Here is a 22,676-nt window from a genome sequence, read left to right on the forward strand (position 1 = left end):
GGGGCGCTCCTCTATCTCTGCTGCTCTGACCCGAAATGAACAAAGGATCCTTCCCTATATCACTGTGGGGACTGAGGCCAGGGTCTTAAAAAAGGCTGCCCTAGACCTCTGGGAAACCAGAGGGTCACAGGCCCAACGTGCTGTGCCACCCACTAGGCAGTGTGTTTGCAGGCTGGGAGCTCCTCGAGGCCGAGTCCCCAGAGTGGATGAGTACTGCCAGGGAGAGTGGAGAGGACAGATCAGTGGGCTGAGAGCAGAACCCTGGGGACCTGACCAATTTACAGGGTGGGTAGAAGAAAGGGAGCTGAGAGAGGGAAGGATGGAGTGGTGGGAGAAGACCCACGTTGTTGTGGACAGAGGAACAGCATGGCTCAGGGAGGGGACAGTACCGACCATGTGTCCACTCGCATGAAGCTTGGGCATGCCTACCGGATTTAGCAACCAGGTGGGCACCATGGCCTTCAAGAGAGCACCAGGCTGCAGGAGAAGTGAGCTGTACCTGTTGAGAGGGGCCAGAGTGGGGAGAGGGCCCTGGATGACAGCCCTCATCAACTGTGTTACTGTCACTAATTTTTATGCCCATCCCTCAACCAGATGGAGCTTCAGGAGGGCAGATACTGTTTCTAAGTATGTGTCCCCAGACAACCCAATTCATTCAAAACACACTCATTGCACATCTACTGTGTGCACCATGCACTGCCTCGGTGTTGAGGATATGTGGTGGGGTACGCAGTAGGCCCTCAGACTGCAGGAACGAAGCTCTGGGCCAGGCTTTGCCACCAACCTGCCAGTTAGGACATCGTCTCTCTAGGAGTTTCCTCATTGGTAGTGGGCGATTTCTGAAGCTCCTCTTGGTGACAGAATGTGACGACTCTGGAACTTCTCTGCCGGCTACTGTTATTTTCCCACCTAGGCCCTCAACAGGGTCAGAAGCCTGGGATGGTGATGGGAGTCAGAGGAGCTGATCCTTAAGACCTCTCTGCTCAGCGATCCTGCCTGTTGTCCTTGGTAACCCAATGTCCTTGGCCACCGGCCTCCACTTAGTGTGGGCCACAAGGCCCTGCATGCAGTGTCCCCTACCAGCATCACCTCACACCTGTGCCCACTGGCTTTCTGGGCTCCAGTCACAATGGTCTTCTCTCGGTTTTATTCTCCCGAGCCATCTTGCCTCAGAGCCTTTGCATGTGCAGTTCCCTCTGCTTAGATGGCCTTCCCTTGACTCAATGCCTGGCCGACTGTCATTCTTTAGTACTTAGACCTAACATGGCTTCTGCGGAGACGTCTCAGGTCCCTGGGGACCAGTCACGCCCCAGTGATGCACCTTCAAAGGACCTTGTGCATCTTCCTAGCTTTTGTCGCAAATGTAGTTAGCCAAGTAATCAGTTGTTTAATGTCTGTCCAGTTCCACCAGGGGTGAGAGGGGCCCCTACCCTAGGTCCCCTACTTTTGAAGGTTCCACTCTGAACCTTCTCTGTTTGCACCTCTCCCTATGAAGACTCTATGGGACCCTCCTAAAGCCCAGGCCCTTCCCTTTAGACCATGCTCTGAATACCTGGGACCCCAGAAACCCCTACCCAAATGACCCCAGCCAACTGCCCCAGGTCCAGTCCCTCAAGAGTGGACTCTGACACCAGTGGTTACAGGGAGTGTGGGGAGTTAGCTCGTGTGGACTAGCATCTGTGTGTGTGCTCGAACCTCTCCTTGGGACAGAATGGCTCTGAGGGTGTGAAGAGAAGAGGGCAGGTCAAGGGCCAGCTCCGCCTGCACCACCGCATACAGGCACAGAATTCGGAACAACCAAAGAAGTTTAAATTACAACCTTCCAGGTCGTTGTGGAAGTCTATTAGTCAAAGTAGGAGAATAGCATAGATTTTAACAGTTAGATGAATTTATAACTTTTTAATATTTAGACATATGGTGTGAGGCCTCCCTTTGTACTCTGACCTCAGCCCTGCTGGAATGAGGCGTGGGTGTGGGTCAGCCTCACCTGCTGGACCATGAGCTCTCCCAGAGCAGGCAGCATGTGCTGTGTCCCTACCCCAGAGCACAGTGCCTGGCACAGAAGAGCAGACAATAAATATTAGCTGTGAGAAATGATGAGATAATCCAATCCAAAGGACATGGTGCAAATGTCCAATAAATATGAGCTATTATTATTTGTTGAATACATGAATACTCATTCATGTAGGTGGGACTGCAGCCCAAGACCCATAAACTGAGGTGGCTTGTGTGTGAGGAGGGAGTGAGGCTGCTGACCCCACAGCTTACATGTCCTTTCCTGAGGTCTGTGCCCTGCAGGCCTCTTCCATCTCTTCATGGCAAGCTGGGCACCAGGAAGGCATACTTGGCAGCTGGGGCACTCGGAGAAGATGGGGGCTCATGCCAGTGCTACTTCCTCTCCCCCCAGAAAAAACAGAACAGTTGGGGCAGGTTCCCCATTGCCTTGAGGGACCCTCCCCAGGCCCAGATGGATCCCACCGCTCAGTTTCTTTGCTTTGCCCACAATCCCATACTAGGGCTGGGGGGTGGCTGAGGGCACTGATTTCACCCTCCTGGGAGGCTATGCTCTAGCATGGGAGGATCCTGAGCTGGGGAGTCAGACCAGCCACTGGACCATTCACAAGTCAACTTTTGCCACTGTAAACCTCAGTTTCCTCATCTGTAAAATGAGGTTGTGTGTGGAAATGATGCATATCAAGTGCCAGGTGCAGGGCACACGTTTAGGGAATTGGAGGAACCCTCGCAGAACACGTGGAGGATGGGCCAGGGAGGGCAGAGATGAGAAACCTTAAAGAGTGAGCAAATGAAAATGGTCCACAGCCAGCCTGCCAGAGGGCCCCTGATGGAGCTTCATCCCTGAGGCCTGAAGAAAGGCAGGTTTAGCTGCCCAAGCTGGAGGCCTGGTCAGTCCCATTTCCACAGCAGGGAAGTTGTTGGTTGCTGCTTCATGACTCACAGTGCCACACACAGAGCTGGGGTTTCCGTGAAGCCCTCGACCAGGTGAAGGCCTGAAGAAGCCAGGAAGCCACTCACCCAAATTTCCCTCTCCCAGCACCAGTGCGTCCCAGAAAACAAACCCCCACAGGCATTCTCTCTCAGGCACAGAAGGAGGCGCCCTGGTAAAGAACTGAACCTAACCCCAAAACAGGACATGGAGAGAAAAATCACATTTTACGAACTGCCCACCAGGGGTCACCATATCCTCAGAACTGAGGGGCACAGAATTCACATCGGCCTGCGTGGGCCTCCTGCAGCCCGGCTTCTATGACAGGAACACAGTCTCCGCTCCAGCAGTGGGGCGACAGAGGGAGGGGGCCGTGGTCAGTGCGGCTGGAAGATGTAGGAGCACTGTTGCAGGATGAGCTCCACCACCTGGTTCTGGAACACCATGGTCATGGGCATGCTGATCTCCTTCTCAGGCCGCAGCAGCGTGGGTCCGAACACTATAGCCACGCTCTGGACTGACATACGGTTCTGCTCCCTGTGCTCGATCACCCTGCAGGGGGGTCAGGGTGGTGTGGAATCGGGGCCCTGAGCTGGGGAGGGGGGCCACTCTTCCCCGACCCCACCTCCCCCTCCTCGCTAGGCTCGCCGCTCACCGGCACAGGTGCTGGAAGAGAACCCGCAGCGTGTCGTGGTTGGGGGCGGGCAGTGAGCGCACCAGGTCCCGCACACAGCGGCTGCGCTGAGCCTGGTCCTGCAGCTCTGGGGAAAGAGAGAGTCAGGTCGGGGAGGCAGCGGGTAGATCGGAGGCGAGCTGACAGCCAGAGGGCTGTCGAGGCAGATGGGCTGCATCCCACCCCTGCCGCTCCACCTCCCCCAGGTGCTCACTGATGGCTGCGATAAACTGGCAGAAATGCGAAAAGGGGAAGAGGGGCTCCGGCAGCTCTCGGAAGAAGAGCTTCAGGGCGCCAGTGATAACGTGGACGTCCTCCCAGCGCCCGTCGTCCAGGTCCAGACGCTCATCTGTGGTAGGGGTGGGGGGAGGGAGGAGTCAGTGTCCCTTCTCTCCTTCAGCCTTGGGCAGGGGCTGGGGACTGGTCTCACCGTGGTCCACCTTATAGCGCAGCTTCTGGATGGTGGCCAGGTTTCCACTGACGCGGTACAGCCCGTCGATGTCCAGCCCTGGGGCAGAGGGAGGCGCTGACCCCGGGTCGGGTGGGATAGGGTGAAGCAGAGTGGCGCTAAAGCCCCTGCTACAATTCCTATGCTATGATCCCTGAGGTCTCTCGCTCTTTCCCCATCGACCCTGTCCCACCCAGGGGTCTCATACAGGGGGTCCTGGGAGAAGGTCAAGGCACCCGGAATCCCCGCCTGCCGCCGCGCGTACCTCGGGCCTCGACGGTACGGATGCACTGCTGAACGAAGCGCGGCACCTGGCTCCTCTCGCGCTCGCACAGCGCGGCCAGCGCGCAGCCGAACACCTGGTCTGGGGGAGAGGCTCATCAGTGCCGCCCCGCGGCCGCCCCGCGCCGCCAGCCCACCGGGCCCCGCCAGTACCTTTGATGTAGCCCTGGTCCCGAAGCGACTGCAGCGTGGGCCGCCTCTGCAGGAACTTGCGGAGCTTCTGCCGGACCTTGCTCAAGTCCCTCTCCTGGCCCCCGGGGCCCAGGGTGGGCGCGGCTGTTGCAGGAGAAAGACGCGCTGGTGTTGGCCGGGCATCCCCCATCCCGGGCGTCTCCGCCCCCAGCCCGGGCACCTCCGCCCCCCAGGAAAGGGCTCCCGGATGCGCCCGCCCCCGCCCGCACACCTGCGCCGGGCCGCAAGTCGTCCTCTTTGTCCCGCCAGCTTCCCAGGCGCTCACTGGATCCGAAGTCCGCGCTGCAGCTCTCACTTTCCTCCTCTGGGGGCAAATCTACGGACTGGAATCATACATCCTCAGAGCTGGGGGTCCTTCCGGAGTGGGAGAGGGACCCGAAATGCCCTCCCAGCAAGCCAGGCCAGAAGACCGCCAGGCGGAGAGGAAGCTTTTTCCTTTCCTTACCCTGGTTAACTCCCCTCACGGCCACCAGGGACCCTCACAGCATTCGCTTTCCTTGTTGCATGGAGCCCTTGGGATGTTGTAGACAGCCATCCTATTCTCCCCCACCCTTTCCTACCCTGGCTGCCCCTACCCACCTCCCAGTTCTGGCCTCTTCTTCCCATATCTTCTTCAGCCCCCTTGTACACACTCCACAAAGTCAACATCCCTCATTATGTGGCTCCCAGTTCTGAGTTTGGGATTCCAGCTGGGGCCAGAGCACTGCTACCAAGTGCCCCAGCATCACCTCCCTAGAGCTGAATTCCTACCTCTATTAATACAGCCAAATGCTGCGGTCAGAGTGGGCCTGCTCTGTTTCTACTTATGCAATTGATTTCTGAACCTAAAAGACGGTAGACACAAATTCAAATTTTGTCTTCTAGTTTCAGCTGTCATTCCGACCTGAGACTCTTTCTCAGGGTATTTACTTTCTTCCTGCCTCCCTTGAAATGGCAAATTCCTCTGTTACCATCTAATGGTTGGAAGGAAAAAGGTGCGCAGCTTCCAGAGCCAAGACCCCCACATCCCTCCCGCCCCATGTCATTCCTGAAGCAGACATTTCAGGTGCCTGGCCAGCAGCCATACGCCCCCTCCACCTTCCTAACAACCCAGTTTTGTCTGCATATCCTCCCTCTTCTGTGGGTCATGTGTTTAGGGCCGTGGCCCCACAACTGAATCTGAACTGATCATGGTGGTCTCATTGCCCTCACCTGAGGTGATGAGATGACGAGATTCTGACTAATGAAGTGAGGAAAATTGGGAGGAGAGACTTGGGGAAAACAAGGAAAAGAAATACCTTTTCCCTGCTTCTGGGCACCGTCATGGGCTGTGACCCTTGAAGTTGTGCCAGCCCAGGACCATGAGGGGAACTGGCTTGAGGATAGGGCTGATATGCCGAGAAAGGTAGAGCGAAGGAGAGCTTGAGGTAAGCTGATGAAGCTGTTGGACCGTTGAGATGTCCTACCTTGGGTTTTTTTTTTTTTTTTGGTCATGTATGATACTAAACCTCTTATCCTTTAAGCCAGTTGAGTAGGACTTTCTGTTACTTGTGGCCAAAAGCACCCCCTCAGATTCAAGCTCTCTGGGGGATTTTTCCAGGAGACTGGAGTCCTCACTGGGGCTACTATGCCTCATTTGCGTGTCTTCACACCATCCCACATGGGGTCCCTGAGGAAAGGACCTGAGGCAGCATGAAACACAGACCCCCAGAAACAGGGCCCTGCAGGCTGCTCAGGTTCACTTTCAGGGTAGGGGTGGGGAGCGCAGGGTCGGCTTCCTGTCCTGGCACCCCCGACCTGTGCAGTGGGGTGTGTGAGGAGGGTCACCTGAGTCTGCCAGTCACTCAGGACACCAACAAGGCCTGGGGGTCTCGGAGGAGGACTCTCTCCTGGTACTGACTGGAGGTACCCAGACCATTGTGCTCTGGGGCTCATTTCCCTTTTGTCCTGCCTTAGGCTCATGCAGAGTCTCTCCCACAGTTTCAGTCTCTCTGCTATTCCACGGAGCTAAAGGGTAGGGGCTGTGCTCACCAAAGGGAGAAAACAGTGGGCCAAAGGGCTTGAGTGGAAGTCATAGGCAGTGGAAATCAGGGACATACCCCAAGGGGAAGGCACAACCAGGGAGGACAGCATGAGACTGCTTAGGTGGTCTCTCACCTTCATCTGGAGAGTCCTCCTGCAAGGCCAAACCCCAGGGGCTGGACTCACATACTTAAGGAAGGCTGTTTCTTCGGCAGCCTCTCCTGCCATCCCAGCAATATGGGGAACTGTCTCTGCAGGAAGGGGCACTTTCCCACTGGAGCCATAAAGCTTCCCCACTCCACCACACCCTGCCACCCACCCACAGTGGGCACAGCTGCCTTGCATGATGGCTGGCCACCCCCTCTCCACCAGCCCCAGAGGCCTGGCCTCTGCCTACCAGCTCCTGGATGCCCTGGGCAATGGCCTTGTGCCAGGTGCTGATGATGGTCTCTGAGTCATGCTGGATCAGGTACTCCGAGCCATCGCGGCTCCGCAGCTGGAGGGACACAAGTCACTTGGTCATCTCTGGTTCTCTGGGCCTACCCCAGGGCTAGGCCCCATGGGGGTTCCAGAGAGGAAGGTGACCTGCCCCCGCTACCAGGAGCAAGTGCCTCACCCCAGGCTCAGGTATCCACCTTACTTAAAGCAGCAGGTGACAGCATTTCTGGCTTACAGATGAACAAACTGAGGCTCAGAGTCTAAGCAGCTTCCTCATGGGCAAGAGCTAGTGAGCGATGGAGCAAGGATCTGAGTGTGGTCTGCATGGCTCACTGTCTGCCTCACTTTCCCCTGTCCCATCCTCCCTCCCCATGAGCGGCCTCACCCAGGGCCCTGGCCTGCAAAACATTAAGTGAAAGAAACTCCTGTGGGAGGCCCTGGGCCTGGCTGCTAGAACTAACAAAGAAGATGCAGGGAGAAAGGCTTTGAGCAGATCATGGCTGATTCCAGAGAAAGCAAGGGCTCACCACCTATACACCCTGAGGACCTAGCAATGCTGCCCCACCCTTTGCAGCCAGGAGACCCACCCTCTCCCCCACTCCGGCCTGGGCACAGCATCCTCTCACCGCTCACTTCATCAGGAAGCTTAAATGCAATCAATCACCAGGGAGAAACTTTCTGCCACAGGACTGCCTACTAAAAGCCAAGCCCTTTCAGACCAGCAGCCTGGGGGTGACCAAGCCATTTGCCCTCACTCCAAGGAAATGTGCACAGGCCTGCAGGGGTGTAAGCTGGAGGAAGTAGCACAGCCCTGTAAGTCTGATGTTTCATCCAGACCATAGGCCATATTCTTCCTTAAGAAGCCCAGAGGCCAGTTTCCAGCCATTCTTTTACACTGTTGAGGAACAAGCAGAGGTTAACAGCCCGGGCTGCTCCTCACCAATTGCTGTTGAGTGTCCATGATCCCTTACAGAGCCTCTGGAGAATGAGGTGGCCTTTTAGATGGCTCCCTCCTCAGCCTCTGGCTCTGAGGACCAAGTGTTGGAGTTTAATGTGGATGTTTGGTGTGGCAGCTCACACCAATCCTGCCCTTTGGGTCTAGTAAGAGCCAGAGTCAGCAGAAACTGTCTCAAACAGCAGCGAACAATTTTTAGAATCAGACAGCACTGTCTTTTGGCTGCTTTCCTTTTAAACTTATACTTGAGTATTATTTAAACTGCTTTCAAAAGTTAAAAAAGGAAAAATTTCATGTTCTATTGGTGGCTTTTTTTTTTTTTTAATTGGTGGCACAACAGTTAAATGCTTGGCTGCTAACCAAAAAGTTGGCGGGTTCGAACCCATCCAGCAGCTCTGTGGGAGAATGATCTGGTGATCTGTTTCCATAAAGATTACAGCCAAGAAAACCTATGGGGCAATTCTACTCGGTCACATGGGGTCTCTATGAGTCGAAATCAACTTGACGGCACCTAATAACGCCCCCTCCCACTGCAAAGACTAGAGAACCTTCAATAGGCAAATGATACAGACTCATTCTAATGTAAGAGACAAGAGCCCTGCTGTCTATTAGCCCAGAGAATAGCCTAACAACAATGATTCTGAATCAACAATCATTATTTTTGGCTGCTTTCTCAAAACATAATCAGTTCATATTTGAAAGGTTTATACAGCAGGCAGAGCTGTAGAATTACGGAGCAATACATGACACAAATCATTTTACTTGGATCCACAATCAACACCCACGGAAGCAGCAGTTAAGAAATCAAAAGGCGCATTGCATTGAGCAAACTGGCTGCAAAAGACCTCTTTAAAGTGATGAAAAACAAAGATGTCACCTGGAAGACTAAGGTGCAGCTGACCGGAGCCATGGTGTTTTCAATCGCCTCATATGCACATGCAAAAGCCGGACAATGAATAAGGAGACCAAAGAAGAATTGATGCCTTTGAACTGTGGTGTTGGTGAAGAATTTTGAATATACCGTGGACTGCCAAAAGAATGAACGAATCTGTCTTGGAAGAAGTACAGCCAGAATGCTCCTTAGAAGCAAGGATGGTGAGGCTACATCTCACATACTTTGGACATGTTATCAGGAGGGATCAGTCTCTGGAGAAGGACATGATGCTTGGTAAAGAAGAGGGTTAGCAAAAAAGAGGAAGACCCTCAACAAGATGGATTGACACAGTGGCTGCAATAATGTGCTCAAGCATAGCAACAATTTTGAGGATGACGCACAAGCCGGCAGTGTTTCGTTGGGTCACTACGAGTCAGAACTGATTCAACAGCACCTAACAACAACAACACGACACAAAACATTCATGCCGGCAAATGCACAGGCAAGTTGAGCTGCCCAAAGTAGTTATTCTCAGGGGACTGTTACTGAAGTCTTCTGTGGCTCTAAGGTGACTAGGAAAACCTGCTGTGAAAATTCCCCAGGCCCAGCTGGTCAGGTCAGTCTTAATGATATAGAATTTTGTGTTGTTTCTTAAAAAAAACCCTGGTGTTGCCTACAGGCCGCCCCTAAGTGGAGGGTGGATGGCCTCCAGCCTTTTGGGAGGCAGGGAGCCCCTTGATTCTATTCAAGACTGTCAGCCTTCCGTTCAGCTTGAGCAGCTTCCAAGAGTACCATCTGTCTTCCAATCCTTGCCAGAAAAGACAACCTAGAAGAGTCTACTCTGAAACTTTCATCAAAAGCCATCAGAGACTTGACATTTATAGAGAATTGTTTGAAGGACATCCCTCTAGGTCAGGGAAGGAACATGCCTAGCAAATGTGATGTCCCTCCTCAATGTGACACCCATGACAGACATTGCTAACTGATCACAGCACTCTACCCTGCCATGCCTGCAGAAGGCTCCAGAATTCTTCTCAGAAAGGCTCCAGATCGTCAGAGCAACTCAGGAGATGAAACCAGTTTTCCGGCCCTGCTCTGTGGGTACTCTGGTTCTAGAACTGCAGGAAGTTTGCTCAGTCATCAAAAACTACACATCCAGGCTCCTTGCAGAAGTGCTGTTTTTGAGTGGAGATGTAAGGTCATGCCTTTTGGCATGCATCATCATGAGCTGAAGTAGCCCTGAAAGCCCTAGACCTCTGTGGAGCTCTTTTGCAGGGCACCAGCCTCATCCCTCTAGACCCCGTGTTCATGGAGTTGCACGTGAGAAATTTTTTGAAGGGTGAAGGGGTAGGAAAAAACTTTGATCCCCTCCAAATCTGGATAGCTTTTATTTTTATTCAATAAGAGCCATGTAACAGATCATCCTTCTCTTTTCACATAGGCTAGGAAAATTGGAGCTAATTTTTTTTCAGTAATAATCACCTGCCCCCTAAATCCTTTGCACCTTAACCCCTTCTCTAACTTGTTTTGCCTGGCCCTGGCTTTTCATTGCATTTTACCAGTTCACCATTTGTGTTTTTGTTGTGAGCAGCCTCAACGCTTTTGAGGATTGAGGTGGGGGTAAGAGTGGTTTAAAAACAAGACAAAACTTGAACCGTGAAGGCTGTGGCACTGCAGGGACCCTTGCCTGGGCCCCACTGGCCCCTCTTCCTTCTAGGGGAGCCTGAGAAGCATGTCCACTGCCTTGGTTTATTTACTGGGGACTCAAGCCATTTGGAAGCTGGGCTCTGAGCATCCAGAACAGGTTTCCCACCCCAGCCTACCAGAGTGAGTGGCCAGGAATGAGGAGTCTCTTGTCTCTCTCAGGCCAGAGTGGCTGGGGTAAGGGCTGCCCTTCTAGGCATGACAGAGGTTCATCTCCCAGAGACCCCTACTCCTCACCATTCTCAGGGCCAAGAACAGGCAAAGTCAGCTCCTGGAGAGGGAACTGCAAAATCTGTGATGCCAGAAACACTGTGGATCCCAGAGGTGGGGGGCAGCTTTGGCCTTGAGCCCTGACAATTCCAACCCCAACTCTCCTAGGTCCCCTTTTTTCCAGTGGGGCTTGCCTAGTAATGAGGGTCCTAGGCCACTAGTAAACCCCTTCCTTCTTTCTCCTTACTTCTACCACTTACCTCTAGCACATTCTTCTTGCTGGATTTGTCTTTGGATGCCCAGGTAAGAGAGGCCCCCTTCAGGTCTACTGTGTACTCGGGGGTGGAGAGTTTGGAAGGTTGCTTCTACAGAAGAGGGAGGAAGGGTGGGGAGTACCATTATAGAGAGCCCGCTGCTCAGACAGGCCTGCCCCAGCACCCTGGCTCTGACCCACCAGTCTCCCTCTGGCTCCAAGGACAGGATGTGGTCGTTGGTGGCTCTGGGGGAGGGGTCCCAGGAGTTCCTGGAACCTACAGATCTTGGAGCTTCTTAACCATGGAGCCTATCAGCTGGCTTGTCCATTGCTGGTTGCTCACCCAGGAAAGGAAAGGGAGGAAGGACTGCAGCCCCATCCCTGTGAGCTGAAGCAATCCACCCTCAAGGACCTGCTTGTCCTGGGCTGACTCTGCTGTTGTTTCCCCCTCCCTGCAAGGCCCAGCTCATGGACGCTCAGGCTCCATTGTCCCAGACCTAGCCCTTGACAAGCCAGATTAGATAAAGACCCACTGGGATCAGGAGCAGATGGGGTGGTCACCGTCCTGGGGGTTGGGCCTCACCAGGCTGTTTGGAGCTGAGGTCTTCGAGTCCTTGAAGAATGTCAAGACACCACCCTCCAGCACTGTCCAGGAGGCACTCCAGTGCTTCTTTCTAGGTGGGTGGGGGGCGGGCAGGGCTTGGAGGTGACCCTGGGCTGAGTCCCTCTCCCAGTGTTAACCACCCCCAGGAGCAGAGCTTGAGAACACATGCTGGGGCACTTGACTGTAAGGGTTGGACTCCCAACTCTAACACTTGGTAGCCAAGAGACCTTGGGCAAGTCACTTTATCTCAGTTTCTTCACAGGACTTCTTATGAAGTCCTTATGAGGATAAATATGAGCCTAGCACATACGAAGTGCTCAGTGAGTGCCATCATTAAGGCCCACCCTGCCCTGGGTCCGGACAGACTCTCACCGGAGCCGCTTTCCCTTGTCTGCTGTCTTAGTACGATGGAGCACGCCTGCCTTGTCCAGGGTCTTGCTCTTAGAGAAGGGGAAAGAGGAGGCAGTTAAGGGGTGCACCACAGGAGGCAAAGGCTGGTTTCTCCTCAGCCAGCAACTCCCTGCAGGCTGGGTCTGAGTCTCCATTGAAATCTCCTCACCCCACCCAGCCTCCTGACTGGTGGTAGAGGGTGGGTTGTTTGCTTCAGTAACAGCAGCAGCAGCAGCGGAAGACATGTCTACCCAGCTGTCAACCTCACCCAACTCTGGGGCTAGGTGGACCTAGACTCCTGAGTTCATTCAGCCCAGCCTAGTAGTGGGGCCTGCAGGGGAGACAGACACACCAGACCCAGTTCCTTCCCTCAGACCTCCAGAAACCCCCCACTTCTTCTGTGGGAGTCCCTGCCACAGCCTATATGCCCCCCTCACCTTCTCCTCAGGGGGGCTGGCCTGGGCTGGGGTGTCACTGTCCTGGATGGATTTGTGGATATTTCGAGGGGCAGGGACGGGGACCTAGGAGAGAAAAGAATAAAAAGCAGGTGCTGTTGAGTGAATTCTGACTCATGGCAACGCCATGTGTCAGGATAGAACTGTGCTCTGTAGTCTGATTCTGAGGCACCTCTCCAACCTTTTGGTTAGCTGCGCAGCATGTTAACCATTTGCACCTCCCAGAGGCTCCAGGGGAGAAAGACATTGTCATTTATAACCTCCTCCTCTCTCCCTGGCGCTCTCCCTTCCCCAGTTGGTTACCTGGGGCAGCTCCCACTGAACAGAGGAGTCATCTGGGTTGTAGAAGTATGGCTTCCCATGCTGGTCCTCCAACCTCACCCACTGTGGGAAGAGAGATGGTCAGGGCCCCTGGCCACTTCATGAGAGGGGAGGAAAGGCTTTCCTCCAACCAGAATCCAAGACAGTGCAGCGAGTTTGGAGGGTCAGTGCTGGTGACTGCAGTGTCTTGGGCTGGCTGGGGCTGTGGGGGAGCTGCAGTTTAGAGTGTTAAATGCAGGGAAGGACAGTACACAAAGCCTGAGGAGAGGCAGCGGTGAGTGAGGAAGAGCTGGGGAAAAGAGTCCCCCGCTCAGCTGTCTAAAAAGCAGACAGGGCCGTAGGAGCTGGGTCCATCTACCCACATGCCCCTACCTGCTCTTGGGTGAAGTGGTTGGTGTACAGCGTCTGCTGGTCCGGGCCGACATGACAAGACCAGCCGGGGGGAGTGGTCAAGGGAGAGGCGGGGCCAGGCTCACTGAAGGAGCCCACCGGGGAATAGTCTTCCTCCGGGTAACTGGTCAGCAGTTCTGGGTAGTCAGTCTCGGGGGTGGGAGGCTGCAGGAAGCAGAGGGTAGAGTTAGAGGCTCTGGGAGCCAGCCCTGCCCCTACCTGTCCTGGCCTCGCCCTTTCACACCAGGCCCGACCCCACCCTGTTTCCCTCTGCTCTCTGGGGCTGTGGGGAGCAGAGGTGGGGCTAGAAGTGCCCAGAGCCAGCCCCACCCACCCCCGGCCAGGTCCCGCCCTTTCACTCCAGGCTCCGCCCCTCACCATCTTCTCCCTGGGCGTGGGGAACAGACCCCGCCCACCCCTGACCAGGTCCCGCCCCTTCACACCAAGCCCCGCCCCTGACCATCTGTTCCCTGGGCCTGTAGGGAGCAGAGATGGGGTCAGAGGTGCCCGAGCCAGCCCCGCCCACCCCGGCCAAGTTCGGTCCTTTCACAGCAGGCCCCGCCCCTCACCCTCTGGTCGTGGGGGCTGCGGGGGCTCAGGCCCGGCTGCATGTCCATCTCGCCCTCCAGCTCGTCGTCCTCAGGCTCGTCCTCCCAGACCGTCTCGCCCGTCACCGGGTTGTGGAAGAACACCCTACGGCTCTCCTCATCCCAGTACTGGCCCCACTCGGCCTCAAGGCTCTCGCGGCTGCCCACCGAGGTCGGGGAGGTGGCCGGGCTAGCGGCGCCCTCAGCAGCCTCGAAGGGCGACTCCCAGGTCGTCACACCCGTGTCTGGGTTGTAGTAGTAGGGGCGTCCGGTGCCCGCGTCTGTGAGGGTCTCCCACACCGAGCTGGGGCGCGGGGCCGCAGTGGCGCCGGGGGAGGTGGCCCGAGGCTGCTGCTTTATGTTCGCGTACACAGGTTCCGAGGGCTCGTCCACCTGCGGGAGGAGGAAGGAGACAGGATTTTCGGAAGAGCTCCGGGCTCACAGAGGCCTGGGGCTTCTGGCACCGAGTCGGCCTCTTGCCACTTGTGCCACCTTCAGCAAGTCATTATCACCTCTGTCCCCCAGCTGTAAAAATTCTGTCCTACCCGCCTCTGGAAGTTGTAGTGAAGAGACAGTGAGGAATGTTCTGGAAGTAGTGTGTAAAGTATGAAATGCCCCAGATGTGTGGGAAAATGGCATTAATTATTTATTAACAATAATAAAATATAGATGATGGAGCTCTCATAGCTGTACACTCAGAGGACAGGGAAATGGCCTGGGACCCATTCCTTCTTGTGGCCCTCATTCAAGTCACATGGTGGCAGGGCCCTGCCATTCTAGACCAAGTATACATTTTGGGGCCCCCATTGAGAGCCCCACCCATCTTTTCCTCCCAGCTCAGAAATCCTGGGCTGGAACTTCCCTGATGTGAAGTTTGCAGGTCTCAGACTCAATCCTAGACAAGGAGAGAGGGAAGGAGAGATGAAAGTCATGGGAGGGAGGAATGAGGGGCAAAAAAAGAAGAGCACCCCTCTCCTCGGAAAAGATGGCAAGGGGGTACTGGCAGGTTCAGTTGCACAGAATATAAGCCTTATCTTGGTGCTCTCCCACTTAACACCCTCAGGGCTCCCAGTTGCCTGCAGGGCAAAGTTTAAGCCTTAACAGGGCACAAGAGGCTTCCATCACCTGCCGGTGCTTCCCACCTTATTTCCTGCCACTCCTTAGCCTTTGCCTTGAACTTTGAGCTCCAGTAGCTGCGTGTCCTCCAGGCCTCACTCATTCAAGGCCTGTCATGCCCTACCCCACCCATTTCTCACCTGGCTGATTTCAACTGCTCCTCTAGGACTCAGTTCAGATGCCAGGTTCAAGACCTTTCCTGAGAATTCCTTCCCATGACCAAGGGAGGTGACTTGGTCCATCCCTCCCTTGGGCCCACCACACTTAATCCAGCACCCTCACCAGAGGGTAGAAAACTGCATTATCAGAACTCAGACAACAGAACAGCACTTTTATTCTTGGAAATTTTATGTTTCAAGAATACATAATATTCCAGGGAAAAAGCAAATTTCAAAATGATAAACTTAAAACAAAAGACAAGAATCACATGATTTTATCAATTGATGCAGAAAAGGCATTTGACAGAGTTCAACACCCATTCATGATATGATAGAAACTCTCAGCAAAATAGGAATAGGAGGAAAATTCCTCAACATAATAAAGGGCATTTATACAAAGCCAACAGCCAACATCACCCTAAATGGAGAGAGCCTGAAAGAATTCCCCTTGAGAACGGGAGCCAGACAAGGATGCCCTTTATCACCACTCTTATTCAACATTGTGCTGGAGGTCCTAGCCACAGCAATTGGGCTAGACAAAGAAATAAAGGGCATCCAGATTGGCAAGGAAGAAGTAAAAGTAACTCTATTTTCTTATACACAGAAAACCCTAAGGACTCCTCAAGAAAACTATGGAAACTAATAGATCAGTTCGGCAGAGCATCAGGATACAAGATAAACATACAAAAATCAGTTGGATTCCTCTACAACAACAAAAAGAACATCAAAGAGGAAATCACCAAATCAATACCATTTACAGTAGCCCCAAGAAGGTAAAATACTTAGGAATAAATCTTACCAGAGATGTAAAAGACTTATACAAAGAAAACTACAAAACACTCCTGCAAGAAACCAAAAGAGACCTACATAAGTGGAAAAACATACCTTGCTCATTGTAAAAATGTCTATTCTACCAAAAGCAATCTACAGATTTAATGCAATTGCGATCCAAATTCCAATGACATTTTTTAATGAGATGGAGAAACAAATCACCAACTTCATATGGAAGGGAAAGAGGCCCTGAATAAGTAAAGCATTACTGAAAAAGAAGAAAAAAGTGGGAGGCCTCATTCTACCTGATTTTAGAACCTATTATACTGCCACAGTAGTCAAAACAGCCTGGTACTGGTACAACAACAGATACATAGACCAGTGGAACAGAATTGAGACTCCAGATATAAATCCATCCACATATGAGCAGCTGATATTTGACAAAGGCCCCAAAACAGTTAAATGGGAAAAAGTCTTTTTAACAAATGGTGCTGGCATAACTGGATATCCACCTGCAAAAAAATGAAAAAAGACCCATACCTCACACCGTGCACAAAAACGAACTCAAAATGGATCAAAGACCTAGATATAAAATCTAAAATGATAAAGATCATGCAAGAAAAAATAGGGAAAACGTTAGCAGCCCTAATACATGGCATAAACAGTATACAAAACATTACTAACAATGCAGAAAAAAACTAGATAACTGGGAGCTCCTAAAAATCAAACACCTATGCTCATGCAAAGACAACACCAAAAGAGTAAAAAGATTACCCACAGACTGGGAAAAAGTTTTTAAATATGACATTTCTGATCAGTGTATGATCTCTAAAATCTACACGATGCTGCAAAAACTCAACTACAAAAAGAAATAATCCATTTAAAAAATGGGCAAAGGATATGAACAGGTACTTCACTAAAGAAGACATTCAGGTAGCTAACAGATACATGAGGAAATGCTCACGATCATTAGCCATCAGAGAAATGCAAATCAAAACTACAATGAGATTCCATCTCACTCCAACGAGGCTGGCATTAATCCAAAAAACACAAAATAATAAATGTTGGAGAGGTTGTGGAGAGACTGGAACACTTATACACCGCTGGTGGGAATGTAAAATGGTACAACCACTTTGGAAATCGATTTGGCACTTCCTTAAAAAGCTAGAAATAGAACTACCATACAATCCAGCAATCTCACTCCTTGGAATATATCCTAGAGAAATAAGAGCCTTTACACAAACAGATATATGCATATCCATGTTCACTGCAGCACTGTTTACAATAGCAAAAACATAGAAGCAACCAAGGTGCCCATCAACGGATGAATGGATAAATAAACTGTGGTATATTCATACAATGGAATACTACGCATCGATGAACACTGATGAACCTGTGAAACATTTCATAACATGTAGGAATCTGGAAGGCATTATGCTGAGTGAAATTAGTCAGCTGCAAAAGGACAAACATTGTATAAGACCACTATTATAAGAACTCTAGAAATAGTTTAAACAAAGAAGAAAATATTCTTTGATGGTTACAAGAGGTGGGAGGGAGGAAGGGAGGGAGCAGGGTATTCACTAATTAGGTAGTAGATAAGAACTACTTTAGGTGAAGGGAAAGAACACACAATACAGGCAAGGTCAGCACAACTGGACTAAACCAAAAACAAAGAAGTTTCCTGAATAAACTGAATGCTTTGAAGGCCAGCGTAGGAGGGGTGGGGGTTTGGGAACCATGGTTTCAGGGGACATCTAAGTCAATTGGCATAATAAAATCTATTAAGAAAACATTCTGCATTCCCACTTTGGAGAGTGGCCTCGGGGGTCTTAAATGCTAGCAAGCAGCCATCTAAGATGAATCAATTGGTCTCAACCCACCTGCACCAAAGGAGAATGAAGAACACCAAGGACACAAGGTAATTACTAGCCCAAGAGACAGTAAGGGCCACATAAACCGGAGACTACATCAGCCTGAGACCAGAAGAACTACATAGTGCCTGGCTACAGCTGATGACTGCCCTGACAGGGAACACAACAGAGAACCCCTGAGGGAACAGGAGAGCAGTGGGATGCAGACCCCAAATTCTCAGAAAAAGACCAGACTTAATGATCTGACTGAAACTAGAAGGACCCTGGTGGTCATGGCCCCCAGACCTTCTGTTAGCCCAAGATAGGAACCATTCCCAAAGCCAGCTCTTCAGAAAGGGAGTGAACTGGACAATGGGATAGAAAAAGATGCTGGTGAAGAATGAGCTTCTTGAGCTAACTCGTCAGACATGGATTGGACTCAACAATGGGTTGGAGACGGATGCTGGTGAGGCGTGAGCTACTTGGTTCAGGTGGACACTTGAGACTATGTTGGCATCTCCTGCCTGGAGGGAAGATGGGAGGGTAGAGGGGCTTAGAAGCTGGCAAAATGGTCACGAAAAGAGAGAGTGAAAGGAGGGAGCGGGCTGTCTCATGGGGAAGAAGTAATTGGGAATATGTAGCAAGGTGTATATAAGTTTTTACGTGAGACTGACTTGATTTGTAAACTTTCACTTAAAGCACAATAAAAATTATTAAAAAAAAAAAAAGAATGAGCTTCTTGGATCAAGTAGACACTTGAGACTATGTTGGCATCTCCTATCTGGAGGGGAGATGAGAGGGCAGAGAGGGTCAGAAGCTGGTGAAATGGACATGGAAAGAGAGAATGGAGGAAAGGAACAGTCTGTCTCATTAGCAGGAGAGCAATTAAGACTATATAGCAAGGTGTATATAAATTTTTGTATGAGAGACTGACTTGATCTGTAAACTTTCACTTAAAGCACAATAAAAAAAATTTAAAAAAATGAGAAACTTGGCTTCGTTCCAATTTTTTTGTTTTAAAAGGACCCTCCAAAGAGGCCCCAGATAAGAAAAGCATTACTGAAAAAGAAGAACAAAGTGGGAGGCTTCACCCTACCTGATTTTAGAACCTATTATACCGCCACAGTAGTTAAAACAACCTGGTACTGGTACAACAACAGATACATACACCAATGGAACAGAATTAAGAATCCAAACATACATTCATCCACCTATGAGCAGCTGATATTTGACGAAGGCCCAAATTCTGTAAAATGGGGAAAAGACAGTCTCTTTAACAAATGGTGCTGGCATAACTGGATATCCATCTGAAAAAAAAATGAAGCAAGATCCATACCTTACACAATGCACAAAAACTAACTCACGATGGATCAAAGACCTAAATATAAAATCTAAAACAATAAAGATCATGGAAGAAAAAATGGGGACAATGGTAGGAGCCCTAATAGATGGCATAAACAGTATACAAAACGTTACTAACAATGCACAAACACCAGAAGAGAAATTAGATTAATTGGTAGCTCCTAAAAATCAAACACTCTCTTCCAAAGACTTCACCAAAAGAGTAAAAAGACAAACTACAGGCTGGGAAAAATTTTTTGTCTACGACAAATCTAATCAGCATCTAATCTCTAAAATCTACATGATACTGCAAAACCTCAACAACAAAGACAAATAACCCAATTAAAAAATGGGCAAAGGCAGATACAGAATATAAAAAACTAATTTACAGAATGCTTCAAGACATCAGGGATGACCTCAGAAATGAAATAAGGCAATCTACAGAAAAAGCCAAGGAACATACTGATAAAGCAATTGAAGAACTAAAAAAGATTATTCAAGAACATAGTGGAAAAATTAATAAGCTGCAAGAATCCATAGAGAGACAGCATTCAGAAATCCAAAAGATTAACAATAAAATTACAGAATTAGACAATGCAATAGGAAGTCAGAGGAGCAGACTCGAGCAATTAGAATGCAGAGTGGGAAATCTGGAGGACCAGGGAATTGACACCAACATAGCTGAAAAAAATCATATAAAAGAATTAAAAAAAATGAAGAAACCCTAAGAATCATGTGGGACTCTATCAAGAAGAATAACTTGCTTGTGATTGGAGTCCCAGAACAGGGAGGGATATCAGAAAACACAGAGAGAATAGTTGAAGATCTGTTGGCAGAAAACTTCCCTGACATCATGAAAGACGAAAGGATATCTATCCAAGATGCTCATCAAACCCCATTTAAGATTGATCCAAAAAGAAAATCACCAAGACATATTATCATCAAACTTGCCAAAACCAAAGATAAAGAGGAAACTTTAAAAGCAGCCAGGGATAAAAGAAAGGTCTCCTACAAAGGAGAATCAATAATAAGTTCAGACTACTCAGCAGAAACCATGCAGGCAAGAAGGCAATGGGATGACATATATAGAGCTCTGAAGGAGAAAAACTGCCAGCCAAGGATCATATATCCAGCAAAACTCTCTCTGAAATATGAAGGCGAAATTAAGACATTTGCAGACAAGCACAAGCTTAGAGAATTTGCAAAAACCAAACCAAAGCTACCAGAAATACTAAAGGAAATTGTTTGGTCAGAAAACCAATAACATCAGATACCAGCACAACACAAGGTCACAGAGCAGAGCATCCTGATATCAACTCAAATAGGGAAATCACAAAAACAAATTAAGATTAATTAAAAAAAAAAAAAAACAGGGAATCATTGAAGTCAATATGTAAAAGATCACAACAATCAAAAAGAGGGACTAAATACAGGTGGCATAGAACTGCCATATGGAGAGGGATACAAGGCGATATAGGACAATACAAGTTAGGTTTTTACTTAGAAAAATAGGGGTAAATATTAAGGTAACCACAAAGAGGTATAACAACTCCACAACTCAAAATAAAAACCAAGAAAAACATAACGACTTAGCAAACATAAAGTCAAATACTATGAAAAAGTGGAACACACAATTTACAAAGAAAAACATCTCAGCACAAAAAAGTAAGTGGAAAAATGAAATTGTCAACAACACACATAAAAAGGTATCAAAATGACAGCACTAAACACATACAAAAAAAATTTTTTTTTTAATTACGCTGAATGTAAATGGACTAAATGCACCAATAAAGAGACAGACAGTCTCAGACTGGATAAAGAAACATGATCCATCTATATGCTGCCTACAAGAGACACACCTTAGACTTAGAGACACAAACAAACCAAAACTCAAAAGATGGAAAAAAATATATCAAGCAAACAATAAGCAAAAAAGAGCAGGAGTAGCAATATTAATTTCTGACAAAATAGACTTTAAAGTTAAATCCACCACAAAGGATAAAGAAGGACATTACATAATGATAAAAGGGACAATTGCCCAGGAAGATATAACCATATTAAATATTTATGCACCCAATGACAGGGCTGCAAGATACATAAAACAAACTTTAACAGAACTGAAAAGTGAGATAGACACCTCCACAATTATAGTAGGAGACTTCAACACACCACTTTCAGAGAAGGACAGGACATCCAGTAAGAAGCTCAATAGAGACACGGAAGACCTAATTGCTACAATCAACCAACTTGACCTCATTGACTTATACAGAACACTCCACCCAACAGCTGCAAAGTATACTTTGTTTTCTAGCGCACATGGAACATTCTCTAGAATAGACCACATATTAGGTCATAAAGCAAACCTTTGCAGAATCCAAAACATCGAAATATTACAAAGCATCTTCTCAGACAACAAGGGCATAAAAGTGGAAATCAGTAACAGAAAAATTATGGAAAAGAAATCAAATACTTGGAAACTGAACAATACCCTGCTGAAAAGACTGGGTTATAGAAGACATTAACGAGGCAATAAAGAAATTCATAGGATGCAACGACAATGAAAATACTTCCTATCAAAACCTCTGGGACACAGCAAAAGCAGTGCTCAGAGGTCAATTTATATCGATAAATGCACACATACAAAAAGAAGAAAGAGCCAAAATCAGAGAACTGTCCCTACAACTTGAACAAATAGAAAGTGAGCAACAAAAGAATCCATCAGGCACCAGAAGAAAACAAATAATAAAAATTAGAGCTGAACTAAATGAATTAGAGAACAGGAAAACAATTGAAAGAATTAACAAAGCCAAAAGCTGGTTCTTTGAAAAAATTAACAAAATTGATAAAACATTGGCCAGACTGACTAAAGAAATACAGGAAAGGAAACAAATAACCTGAATAAGAAACGAGATGGGTCACATCACAACAGACCCAAATGAAATTAAAAGAATCATAGCAGATTATTATGAAAAAGTGTACTCTAACAAATTTGCAAACCTAGAAGAAATGGATGAATTCCTAGAAAACCACTACCTACCTAAACTAACACAATCAGAAGCAGAACAACTGAACAGACCCATAACAAAAAAAGGGATTGAAACGGTAATCAAAAAACTCCCAACAAAAACAAGCCCTGGCCCGGACGGCTTCACTGCAGAGTTCTACCAAACTTTCAGGGAAGAGTTAACACCACTACTACTAAAGGTATTTCAAAGCATAGAAAATGACGGAATACTGCCTAACTCATTCTATGAAGCCACCATACCCCTGATTCCAAAACCAGATAAAGACATCACGAAAAAAGAAAATTACAGACCTGTATCTCTCATGAACATTGATGCAAAAATCCTCAACAAAATTCTAGCCAATAGAATTCAACAACATATCAAAAAAATAATCCACCATGACCAAGTGGGATTTATACCAGGTATGCAAGGTTGGTTTAATATTAGAAAAACCATTAATGTAATCCACCATATAAATAAAACAAAAGACAAAAACCACATGATCTTATCAATCGATGCAGAAAAGGCATTTGACAAAGTCCAACACCCATTTATGATAAAAACTCTCAGCAAAATAGGAATTGAAGGAAAATTCCTCAACATAATAAAGGGCATCTATACAAAGCCAACAGTCAACATCACTCTAAATGGAGAGAGCCTGAAAGCATTTCCCTTGAGAACGGGAACCAGACAAGGATGTCCTTTATCACC

At 48.9% G+C, this 22,676-nt stretch overlaps 1 protein-coding gene across 5 annotated transcripts in view; it reads right to left on the minus strand.

Moving 5' to 3' along the window:
- Positions 1 to 3,248: 3,248 nt before the first annotated feature.
- The window catches only part of ARHGAP27 (Rho GTPase activating protein 27), a 48,647-nt gene continuing 29,219 nt past the window's right edge, over positions 3,249 to 22,676 (minus strand). For 4 of the 5 annotated variants that reach the window (XM_049858996.1, XM_049858995.1, XM_049858994.1 and 1 more), the window contains 15 exons: positions 13,704 to 14,114; positions 13,117 to 13,299; positions 12,727 to 12,807; positions 12,406 to 12,489; positions 11,951 to 12,018; positions 11,558 to 11,648; positions 10,982 to 11,086; positions 6,938 to 7,036; positions 4,751 to 4,862; positions 4,501 to 4,623; positions 4,331 to 4,429; positions 4,048 to 4,125; positions 3,832 to 3,966; positions 3,600 to 3,705; positions 3,249 to 3,496 (listed from right to left, as the gene is read on the minus strand). In XM_049858996.1, the coding sequence (XP_049714953.1) occupies positions 3,322 to 3,496; positions 3,600 to 3,705; positions 3,832 to 3,966; positions 4,048 to 4,125; positions 4,331 to 4,429; positions 4,501 to 4,623; positions 4,751 to 4,862; positions 6,938 to 7,036; positions 10,982 to 11,086; positions 11,558 to 11,648; positions 11,951 to 12,018; positions 12,406 to 12,489; positions 12,727 to 12,807; positions 13,117 to 13,299; positions 13,704 to 14,114 (1,950 nt within the window). In that variant the 3' untranslated portion in view covers positions 3,249 to 3,321. Of the gene's footprint in view, positions 3,497 to 3,599; positions 3,706 to 3,831; positions 3,967 to 4,047; positions 4,126 to 4,330; positions 4,430 to 4,500; positions 4,624 to 4,750; positions 4,863 to 6,937; positions 7,037 to 10,981; positions 11,087 to 11,557; positions 11,649 to 11,950; positions 12,259 to 12,405; positions 12,490 to 12,726; positions 12,808 to 13,116; positions 13,300 to 13,703; positions 14,115 to 22,676 lie in introns of all 5 variants that reach the window. The other variant, XM_049858998.1, reaches the window with a different exon arrangement.

This window comes from Elephas maximus, chromosome 19, assembly GCF_024166365.1.
Source record: "Elephas maximus indicus isolate mEleMax1 chromosome 19, mEleMax1 primary haplotype, whole genome shotgun sequence".
Taxonomy (NCBI): Eukaryota; Metazoa; Chordata; class Mammalia; order Proboscidea; family Elephantidae; genus Elephas; species Elephas maximus.